At 37.6% G+C, this 12,374-nt stretch overlaps 1 protein-coding gene across 1 annotated transcript in view; it reads right to left on the reverse strand.

Moving 5' to 3' along the window:
- The window catches only part of LOC135467236 (protein cycle-like), a 45,790-nt gene that overhangs the window by 8,762 nt on the left and 24,654 nt on the right, over window positions 1–12,374 (reverse strand). Inside the window, exons 7-14 of the mRNA XM_064745000.1 lie at window positions 10,360–10,477; window positions 9,564–9,737; window positions 4,666–4,915; window positions 3,481–3,587; window positions 2,674–2,824; window positions 2,381–2,487; window positions 1,395–1,503; window positions 197–269 (exon numbers count right to left, since the gene is read on the reverse strand). Coding sequence (XP_064601070.1) covers window positions 197–269; window positions 1,395–1,503; window positions 2,381–2,487; window positions 2,674–2,824; window positions 3,481–3,587; window positions 4,666–4,915; window positions 9,564–9,737; window positions 10,360–10,477 — 1,089 coding nt within the window. The remainder of the gene's footprint in view (window positions 1–196; window positions 270–1,394; window positions 1,504–2,380; window positions 2,488–2,673; window positions 2,825–3,480; window positions 3,588–4,665; window positions 4,916–9,563; window positions 9,738–10,359; window positions 10,478–12,374) is intronic.

Here is a 12,374-nt window from a genome sequence, read left to right on the forward strand (position 1 = left end):
ACCTCAGACACATCTTCAATACACCTCAGATACACCTCAAGTATACCTTAGACACACCTCAATTCCGATATGCTACAACCCAATGGTACACTTCAGATGTACATGTATCTCAAGTATACCTCTAGTACACACTATAAGCATAAGGGTTGATTTTAAATCAGCTACACTGAATTGGTGCCCAATATCCGAGTCTTACTTGCGAGGAGTTGGGAAGATTGGAAGTTCCTGGTGTGTTGCTACTGTCAGCATTGTTAGGGGAATCAGACACACTGTAACAAATCAAATCATCAAGTGTTGTGAAATTGCAAAGAAATGCCAGACGTATGATAAAACAACACTGCTTTTGGTGATATACATGCATGATCTTGTAGCAATCAGCCAAGACAGTCTAGGCTCTAAGCCTGTGTTAATTAATTAATTAAATTAATTAAATTAATTAATTAATTTAATTAATTAATTAAATTAATTAAATTAATTAAATTAATTAAATTAATTAATTTAATCTTTTCAACCACTGAAGCACTTTTTTCATTGGAATTTATGCATACAATAATGATGAAAATGACGCTAAAAATAATTTGCTTGTGTCACCAAAGATGCAAACTTCATTAAACTGTGAAAGGTATTTCTTTACACCCCATAATTTTCTCAGAATGTTTCAAGATATTGGTTGCTGACATGGTTTAAAAATGTTGAAGAATTAGGGTTTATCTCTACACATCACTTTCCAACATTTGATACCTACAAGGGAAATGAATATTAACATGAAAGCCTGACTTAGGTTAATGAATAACCTACACCTGACGACATCATCAGTATACAATTTAAGCCATGTATTTCTGAGAAATTGGCAATTTGCTTACAGGGGTGAAAAAAAACCCCAAAAAACCAAAAAACAAAAAAAAAAACCACTGTTGTCTACATTACTTTGGTCATATCACAATGGTGTAACCATGTAACAAGCTGGTACAAACACTTCCTATGGTGCTGCGTCACTGCAAGACCATGCTACTGAGGGAATTGCAATCAATTGGCTCTATAATTTTGTGTTTCGGCGCATTCATCACTGAACGAGGAATAATGACCAAAGTTAGAAAAAAAAACCGTTACATCACTTTGACTGACTGACTGACACTATTTTAAAAGGTAAAGAAATTAATTTGGTATGAGTAAACGACTGACGATCGTTACTATGATCAGAACATTTTGAATTAACCGGTATATTTGTGTAGTGATGAACACAATTCCCTCTGCAGTAACACGCCAGAAATGACAGCCCAGCCAGTTACAGTACACATCTGACATATCCCCATATACATGCAAGCATCAAAACTGCCAATTTTACATGATTTCACTTCGCAAAGAGACTATCACACCCATCCACATTGACCTACCGTTGTGTTTCTATGATTTCGTCGGCAATCTGTCGCCCAATACGACCCGCCCCTGCCCTTGTACCCCCTGGAACCCCGGGTATAGGAAGTCCTCGCTTAACCGTGGTGCCTACAGAGAGACAAGCATAGATTTGAACATAAGGCTATTTTCTCCAGGCAACAGGTGAACCACCAATACAACACGAGGGTACGAAACACTTGCAGACATGCTTCACGTAGAAAATCACACATCTGCCTACACTTACTCATTCATGTGAATACACTGTACTAAGTTATAATACATTCATTTATCTGTCTAAACACCTGAGAGCGGAAATGACACATTACATGCTAACTGTACTTAGTGATATCTTTCATGAGGCTATTTTACCTTGAGCACAAAACTAGGTTATGACTCATCATTTATATAGACATTGTTGCCTAAGGGAGATAACCATGCATCACACCATAGCAAGTTCATAAATCATATTCAAAACCGAAAAATAGGTCAACTCATGTGTAAAATCAATACAAATCAAGTCTGGTTAGAATATTTACAGAGATAACAAGCCTTAAGATCATGCCAATTCCTCACAACTGTAGGAAATGGTTTTACTTATATAAAGATCTGATGGATTACTTTTGGATCCACCACACTGAACAGCATTTCACAAAACACAATTTTTAGGGCAGATTTAAGGGTTGTGGGAATCCAAACACAAATTCTGCCTCAAGGGAAAATTTCTCTTTTTTTTTTCATTGCTTCAGGAAATTATTCAAGCAGTGTAAGCAGTGTACTGTACTTTTTATTCCAAAAATTGTTGTCATTTAGGGCATACCGTGTGCAGAGAATGTATATGCCTTCAATGGTCAGATGGAAACTAAATTCTCTTCAATGAAGACAATGGCTCAAAACAATATCTGATGTGATAAATAAGTAAATGTGTGCACAGGTGCCTGGAGGAAATTGATATACAGTACACATTTACCACAGGCATCTGACTTACGTTGTATCAAGTCTGTCATTTTGGAGTCCGATGAATTATCATCAGCCATTAACACAGAGTACTCTTGGGGATCAGACGTTTGACTTGAGCTTGTTACCTCCTGCATCCTACAAAAAAAAAAAAAACACAAAAACCAAAAATAATAATAATAATATTATGATATTTTAAAATAGCTGAAACAAATTCATTTCAATTTAAATCTGAAATATTCCAGAGAAAAATTCAACCTCATTACAGACCAATCTAATTACTGCACAAGTTTCTGATCAAGACGGATTTCACTGCCAACTTACGGAACAACTGTGTTGGTACAAACAATGTACTCGACTTCTTTGGTCCATGGATTGTGGAAACTAAAACTCTTGGAACGCAAGTGCAGAAACGAGCCATCTCGAGTCTTGAATCGGAATACACCACTCTCAACTTTCTCCTTGCAGCGTAAAACTGAAAACAACATTAATACTATAGTGGAAATGTCTGATACTTGTCGCTTACTCAATGTAAATCAACTTTATTTGGGTCATATTACTGCGGTGCCGTTATATACATGTATGGTGTATAATTCTTCTAATTTCAAATGTGGATGTTAATGGATATTACACATAGCAGCTCAATTATCAGTTTATTTTTTACTATAATATGATAGATTCCATTCTACCTGTATCATCAGATTAACTCTGATTTAAGTTGAATTAATTTGCATGATTTTGGGGCCTATCTGGTGATTTTAAACCAAATGAAATACCCACATGACACTGCAAACTAAACATTCACTTTAATAGTCAATCAAAGGACTTGAATTAATCTTGTTTTCCAGGTCTTTATAACGACATTCAAATACATGCAAGTACCTCAACGAACACTGTATCTTATCAGTCTAGCATCATGAGTATAAATCATTTTACAGACTTGATTGGTCTCTTATGGCGTGCTCAAGAGCACATCACAGATTCTGCGTGTAAACAACTGTAACTCGTACTGGTCTTGCATTTAGCACGAACCTAAAATTAACCTAAAGCTGTGTGACTCTAAACGTCCTGATGCAACGGAATCCTGTATAGCTGTATAGTGTATAGCTGGTTTAAACATCACGATCGTACCTTTGCGGTGGACATCAGCCATTGGGATAATATCATCTTGATAGTAATACTCATAGACAGAGGAGCCCAGCAATTCCTGAGGTAAATACCCAAGTATCACGGTAACTCTGAAAACAAAAACACATTCAGAGCATTTATCCTGCATCAGACAAAATGCTATTCGATAGCAACGGTCATGTGGAGGATGTGTATATTCCCATATCCTGCAGTCAATACAATGAGTCTTTTGAATCTTCCTTTATTTGCCTGTGAAAACAAAGGTTACTCTGAAATGATTCGCCTATACATCGGTCTTCTGCACTAAATTAATAGGTCTTTTGCAGGATAAATTTGTTACATGGTTACTCAGTGACAGGATACGGAAATATATGGTGTCAGCAACCTTCAAATTGGGTGTCATTTGCCAAACAAATTTTGCTGAGTTCATTATGAGGATTACGGACACCATACATTTCCATATCCTGTCACTGAGTAACCATGTAACTAATAATATCTTTTTATGCAAATCACAAACAATTGGCATGGCTATTTATTTATTTATATATTTGATTGATTGATGTTTTACGCCATATTCCAGAATATTTCACTTATGCGACGGCAGCCAGCATTATGGTGGGAGGAAATCGCGCAGAGCCCAGGGGAAACCCACAACCATCCACAGGTTGCTGACAGACCTTCCCACGTGCATGGCTATTTAAAGGGGCACAGAATCAACTCTGATTGGCTCAATCAATGAACAGTACATCAAAATGATGTAACATGTGACAGACTGTCTTATCAAAAGAAAATAATACCTGACTGCATTGTAACAAGTAACATATATGTACAAATATACTGCACTTAAAAAGCCATAGTTTCTGTCTGAAATATTTCCTCTTAAGTTTTTGAGCATAGTGTGAGCATAGGCTCTTTCCACGAAGCCAATCAGCACTGTCTGAGTGCATAAGAATATAAGCCAACCTCCAAAACGTGCACTCTATCCCATTATCATGTGTTATTAAAGTAAATGTAAAATCTAGAAAACAGCTATAGTGTTCTTTTGTTGTTAATCAAAAATATATCTAAGTAAATACCATCAATGTGAGTTTTTTCTTTCCTGGTGTATTTATTTTACCATAAGCACTGCACTATATCATGCCACTTAACAGGTGAAGATCAATGTGTAGCATCCAAGCATGTACTCACCGCTGATCTATATAGGTGAACTTGCCATCAATACTGTGTCTGGAGACAAACTCTGTCTGCCTCACCTGGATATGACTGTTGTCAGGGATGTTGTATGGGCTACAGACAGGCTCTACGCGACCCACAGCTACGAGACAGCTCAAATTACAGCCATCTCCTTCCCACTCCCCCTCCTCCACCAGCCCCACGCGTGATGATGACCACGACTTAAGGTAACCCGTGCAGTGAATAATACTGAAACTCTTACGACCTGTGCAAAAAAAAAAAAAAAAATGGCTGGATATTATTTTAAATCCTATCATACAAAACATGACAACAAAATGCAAGAAATGTTTGGCCTCCAAAGACAAAAGTTTGCAAAGACAAAGTGGTAAGAAAATGCATTCAAGGCATTTTTTAAATCTAATATTCCAACAAAATGTTCCAAATATTTCAAAAACTGTTTATCATTTGCTTAAATAACCAGTTTGCGAAAATGTTTCATATAAACTATTAACTATGTTGACAACATATAAGCTTACAAAACCAAATTATGCTTTTAAGAGGTAAAAGTGGTCTATAGTCAGGCTGACAAAGTCTAGAAACCCATGCCAGGGCAACCTTTTTGTGTATTCCTTACCCTTGGAAACAAGCGTACATGAATTGTCGAAATACGTTAACATTTACAATAGGCCTAATACAATAATATTACATAAAAAAACAAATGTTATCGACATTTTGCACCAATACTTTCTAAACAGAGAAAGGCATTTAACAGGTAAGGATAATTACAATGGTGGATTTCAAAAATTAAATGACCTTTCCTGTATTTATGTAACTGACACATGTACAAGTCGACAGGGTATCAGACATGTTTGAAAATACTGATCCTTATAAAATTCTCATAGTTGGTTGGGTACTTGTGTAATGTGTCAACATTGCATACTGAGATATTACCTGTACACAATTAAGTGGTGTCCATTTGATAAAATCTGTACAGAAACAGAATGGAAGGGTATAGACCCATATGTGCGTTGTTGTTGTTGTGCTTCACAAACGTCACTCAGGACAAGAGTAAAACTTAGATTTGGCAGCAAAGGCTACCAAATAACTCACCTGTATTTAATAGTATTTAATATGTGCACACCGAATACATGATGAAATATCCGTCCGTGTTATTGTGCTCTACATGTGTGCAAACTCTGATCTCATTACTGGCAGTAGTTTTTAAGGTGCCACCCCTAACATTTTGTTTAACTTGCAAATTTCCCTGTTACTGGACGTCGACACCATCGCTCAGAGTACGTCAAAAGTTATGCCTAATAAATGGGACCAACCACAAAAAAAAGACTGGTCTGGGAGAGAAAAAATTATACAGATAATTGAATTCAGCTCTCTGTTTTAGCACCAGTTGGCATGTAGCTAAGTGGCAACCTGCTGAGATTTGTGTTCACTGTCCAACCTTGAGTAAAGCAACCTTTAGATCCATTAATTTAAATTTAAAGGAAAGTAAAGGGGATGGGTGGGGTCACTTTTCAGCGCCCAGTGTTGTAAACGTTGACAATCAAAGCACGTTTTGGAGGTTGGCTTATATTCTTATGCACTCAGACACATTGGTACCCACGGCATTTCTACGCTCACAAAGCTTGCCTCCGCTGCTCACAATTAATATGTGAATTTCACACGAGTATTCGTTCCACCCCCTGTCTATCCTAGCAAAATGGCAGAGATAATTGACACTTCTTTGTTCGGAGCTCATATATAGGGATTCACAAACTTGACAGCTCCGGTACAAGCTGTGCTGTTGTTATTTTTAGTTTTGATTAGTTTTTGTTGGTTCAATTCATCAACCAGTTTCCGTTAAATTGGCACAAGGGGAAGATCAAGAGGTCAAAATACCTCTATATGTCAGTAAAATTTATCTCCTAAAAAGAAGATTGGAACAAAAGAGTCTGAGATTACAAATAATAATTATGCGAAGACTGGAACATTAATACCAATATTAAAGACTTTGTTATCTTATTGGCTCAGACTCGTGTGACTATATATGCTATGCAAGCAGACTCAAAAAATGCAGAACAACACTTGAAATATTGAAAATTTTATGATGTTTGGTGTGCATTTGTTCCCCATACAGACTCATGATCATTACTATTACATTTGGATATTGATATTACTTCAGAAGTCAGGATTAAGCCAGAAGAAGCCACGGTTTCTTCCCTATCGAACTCTTTTATTATTTAATTGGGTTTCTGGACTCGTATCTCAGTGCTCAGATACGTGTATGTGGGTGCTGGAAACTTGGCATTCTGAGAACCCACTCCACCAATAGGGCCTCAGCTGGATTTAAGTATAAGATCTAACTGGTTAAGACCAACTGGCTGCCAAGGGCGTGACATTTTTAAAGCACCAGGAGCAAACCTCTCTGGATTGGTTATGCCCATTTCTGACATCAAGTCCAAGAAACTGATATAACTCAGGACAGACATTCTGTCTCCCAATAAATTAGACAAAAGCTATAAATATCAACTTCAGCAAATCAGCTGGTCAGTGTTTAGCTTTAAATTTATCTGACCTTTACAATATTGTATTACACATAACATCAGCTCATGTCCATGCTCAAACTTGTCTCAGCTGTTTTCTCTCTCATAAAACATGCAATTCAACGACACACACGATATTATGAAAAAAGATCAGAATTTACAGTGATTTGTAGGTCACTGAACCTATCTAACAAGACTCATTTGGTGGCTGGTCAGGTCTGGTCAGGCCTCTCATGTATCTGCCTTCCAGATACTCATTGCCAGCATTAATATCAACTACAGCTCACAGTGTCCCATCCTCACTTCTAAACGCAGCTAACAAATGTAGGACATTTTGGTTCTGGACAACCCATTCATATGTAACCCATAATCTGTGAAAATCCCATGACCCTTCCCCCTCGCACATTATTAATCACTGTACCTTTAGCTCTCTAGACACCCCACACTCCTCCTTGCCATTATCCTTTTTTTGAACTTTATCTTCCTCCATTGGCCACAATGCAACAAGTTGGCAACAAGTTGGCCACAATGCAACAAGTTGGCAACGAGTTGGCCACAATGCAACAAGCTGCCCACAAGGCAACAAGTTGCCAACAACCTCGACATATTAAGAATACACATTACATGATGCTGATTCTCTGTAATTTAGATGTAACTGAAAGTAAAATGTTAACCTAAGGTGTAAACCAAGGGGGTTTTCTCCTGCAAAACGACGGGTGGATTTTACTATAAACACGCCTGGATTATGTACCATGAAACAAGTTACTGCTCCAGGTAAATACCACTGCACTTCAACTCTCCACAAGCTTCCTGACCCAGGTGTGTTGCCAGGTTAATGCTGGGACTGAGGGGATGTGGTTCTGTAAGGACTTCAATAATATCTCAGCAAATCTTTGGAGTACTTGAGGCATAGGCAGGCCAGCTGGGGAATATTTTGTTCATTATTTCACACTATCCACAGCCTTTATAAAGTTTGAATAGTAAGATAGTATTTGTATATCTGTGACTTTATAGTAAGAATTATTGGCGCCTGCTGGCCTGTCTCATGCCAATCCTTTTTTAACTCAGGAATAATGCGAAAGGGGTGGGTGGGTTTGGGGAAATGACACTTTCCCAAGCCCATACACATTCTGAAAAAAAAATGAAATGTTCTGAAAGTGTCTCCCATTTGAGAATAAAGTTACACAGAATTATCAGTTAAACTTACACCATGCAATACTGTTTGTTGAACACCACACATCAATTGCAATACCCCCCTGCAATTGAGAGTGGGGTGGGATCAGACGTTATACAAGTGGTGAGGGACAAGATCTGACCCTATAGAAGTGATGAGGGGCAAAATCACAAGTGCAATGACAGATCTGGGTTTGCTGACTGAGCAGAGCTATATACAGGTTACTGGTGTATGTGCTGTCCATATCTGTCTGTAGACAGGAAAACAGATTCAAACACAAATCCCTAAAATTACATCATATTTAAACAGTAATATCAATACTGTATACAGCCACGGAAAAGAAGTCTTCTAGTTACACTCCTGTCAATGGATAAAGCTGCCAGGTATAAAGTGCTGAAACTATTTTAATTCCAGTGTTTGTGTATTGAACGTTACATAACCACCTGAGCGGAAGAAAACCGCAGAGAGAAACGCTGTGTTGTCAAGGGAGAGTGTTGCTCGGCCGGCGACATGCATGTCATAGCAAGGAATACACAAGCAAACACAAAAAGGGGGAATCCGGTGAGAGGCCTGCGGACTCCAGAGAAAGGAAACAACACAGAGCTAGGGCATGACTGCTGGGAATCTAGCTGGTCTAGCAGACAGGAAATCACAGATAACACAGGGCTGACAGCTATCCACATTTTAATAGTTGGACAGACAACCTGGCAGCAACTGAGTTTATACACCATGAAGTGTCACATCAAGGTGTTCCATCTTTTCAATTGTAGAATACAAACACAAAAGTTTTCTCTGTTTCGGGATTTTTTTTTTTAAACAAGTGCGCATAACACTATAAAGTTAAAACATAGCCCTACGCATAGTTGCACATTGCATCTGGTGCAGACGTCATTTTTTGACATTTATTCCAGGATAAATTAAGAATAACCTAAATCCTCAACAAATCTAACCACACACAGTGTATGTTTTTGCATGTTACAGGCATGTTACAGGCATGTTACAGGCATGTTACAGGCATGTTACCTGGTCTGGACACGTTCTTATGTAATTTCTGCGAAGTCCACATGTGCCCCTACATGAAGAATACATTTCACTCGACAAAATCTCTAATGAATTTTGCTTTCAAATGGCATCAAAATTTGAACTTTATTGGTTGAGTATTTTTAGCGTAGTTACACAACACTTGGGAACTGCTGACTAACCTGACTTCTTTTTTCTCTGACAGACTTCTAACTCTGGCTTTTTCTCTGTTTTGACGGCAGATGTGGAAGATGAAGACTTGTTGCCACATTTCATGCGGCAGAAAAAAGAGCGCCTTGCACCGGAGCAGAGCCTCGTCGGATGCTGGGGTAACTCGGTTTTCACTGGAAGCATGGCTACACACAGAAATATAAAGTCATACTAATAAATATATGAATTATACAATTAAGTAAAATATTCATGACTACCTAGCTATAACAGCTTTAATATTCAGATTCTGAGTGTGAAAATGCATGTACATGTACATTTCATGCAATGTTTAAGTACTTCAAAACAGATAAAAGTGGGAGTTACATGTACAGGTGTACAATTTCTTTCAAATCTGAACCCCCAAAAAAAAAATTTATGAACATTTCATACCCTGTCATTTCACAGGACAAATACAATTTCTTAACAATATAAACTGAATACTACAGAAAGGCACATTAGGAATCCACTATTTCCTCTTTTTAGGAGGTATCTATCGTTCCACAATCTGAGAGCCAATTGTTACTTTGACATACAAGTGCATGCATTTCTTGTGTGACTGTTGCAGTATGTTTCTAATGTCATGTACCCATAGTTTACATTGAGTGCTGCATGGGGAAAAACTTCCAGAAAACAGAATGAATGTGTCCAGTAACAGAGCAGCGAGATCCGCATGAAATGTTATGAGAATATTTATGGTTTTGATAGGGCAGTATTCCCAGTGGCTATCTTGTACAAAGTTGACAGTGTGGATAAAGAGACAATACATACTCTTGGCATCAATGAGCCTCTCTCGTGGTGAGAGATCTGAGGACGAGAGCTGCTCCTTCACTTTCCCAATATCCTTTGGGTGGAGCACATCAAATAAACTTTGCCCTATCAAGTCAGACTGCAACCAGAAGAGAATTAAAATCTTTCAGCTGTTGCAAAACAAAGACATTGCTGAAGTTTCCAATATTTACCTGGATTTCTGACAGTGTACATATTGAGGTCAGGGCATAGCTGGGCTGACGGGGAGTCAACCTAGCACAAACACAACTTGCCACAGCTGCCCCTTCTTACCTGGGGGAATGGTCCCTAAAGACGACACAGACTCAAGACTTTGAAACTTCACATAAGAACATAGCAGTTTAATGCCACCTAATATATTGGCACCAGTATGCATGTATATTTATAGCACAAGGAAGATTCTGTCAATTAAAAAGAGACAGGTACTGCTCTGAAGGCAAATTCTCAACCAATAAATCTATACATTCCAAAATAAGCAAATGAAGATATACATGTAGATCATATATTTTGGAATGTTATACAGTTAAATTTATTTAACTTAAGTAGGGCATGCACCAATATTCCACTCAGCTTTGATCATTTTAAAGTACAAAGAAAATAGGGTGTCACTTCCACAAAACTGCACTTAAAAAACCGCCATTGGGTATCTCCATTCATTAAAATTTGAACAGAACCTGTAGAAGTTCATGGCTGCAATGTGTTTTAGGTTTCATCCGATCTGTATTTATTTCTTGGACATATTTTGTCATACTCTGAAGAATATATTTTATTATTTATATGAAATGTCAGGATTTTCTTCAATGACAAGTCATATCTCAATGGCTCAGTTAGATATCACTTTTGTTATAACACACCCTGACGCCATAACACAGAGAATAGTGCGCAGTGAAAGTTGAAGGTTTGATTCAGAGGTGAAAATAATAACCTACGAGACACGAGGCATTAAGTGTGTTTTCATTTCCATCTTTCACAAGAAAAGATTTATGACATTCACCCATCTATGACATCATGAGATTTCACCTTTATATAAATAATAAATTTTGTTTTCTGACATTCCAATCTGAGCTCAGGGGAATGTCATAATACAAGTTCAGTTAACTTTAACATTCCTACATTAGGCAACAAGACACGATGTCATGCAAAACATCACGTGCGACGTCAGGCTATATACAGGCCTACACAAAACACATTGCTTAAAAACACAAAATCACTGTCCTGTTAAAATAGAAATAATAAAGCGAGCATTGCACAGTGAAGGTGGAATATCACATATATTTTTCCACCTCTCACTCGAAAAATATTCGTTTATTTCATCCCTGGTTTATGCCATACTCAAGAACATATTTCATTCTCTTCCTCTGTGGTTTATGTCTTATTAATGAATATTTCACTTCTGCAATGGCAGTCAATCTGGACAGTAAAAATTCGGGTGGAACTTTATATCCTTCACTCGACTCCTGATGCACAATTATGAAGCTACAACCAAGACTAGAGTGGGGTCAAGGGCATGGTGTTAGCACCGACAGCTTTAGATGATCCAGAGTTTTTCAAGGAGCCTATTCTAAAGAATATTTCATTTCACTTTTGATATCCAACAGTTAGAAGGAACTGGCCATCTAATTTTATGTCCTCTTGCTTTGATTTGTAAAAGAGAGATTTTACAGCTATTCTAAACTGAAACATGCCCGTATGCACTGATTAATAGAAATGCTGAAAAGGTGCCAGAAGATCAGATACGTGTATTCTGTGACTTATACAGAGATTAAATACTTTAACAGTGGATGTTTCTTTTTTTTCACACACACCGCAATACAGATTGAATATGAAGATAAAGAGGGAAGAAAAAAAACATCCCAAGTCTGGCACATCAACAAATTGAAATCAACATCTCATCAATCTAATTTTTAAACATGATTTATTTTACCTGACGTACAAAGGCTTGAGCTTTGTCCCATAAGCACTGGCAATATTTAAATGAAGTTAGAGTCAGTTGTAAG

This window comes from Liolophura sinensis, chromosome 6, assembly GCF_032854445.1.
Source record: "Liolophura sinensis isolate JHLJ2023 chromosome 6, CUHK_Ljap_v2, whole genome shotgun sequence".
NCBI lineage: Eukaryota > Metazoa > Mollusca > Polyplacophora > Chitonida > Chitonidae > Liolophura > Liolophura sinensis.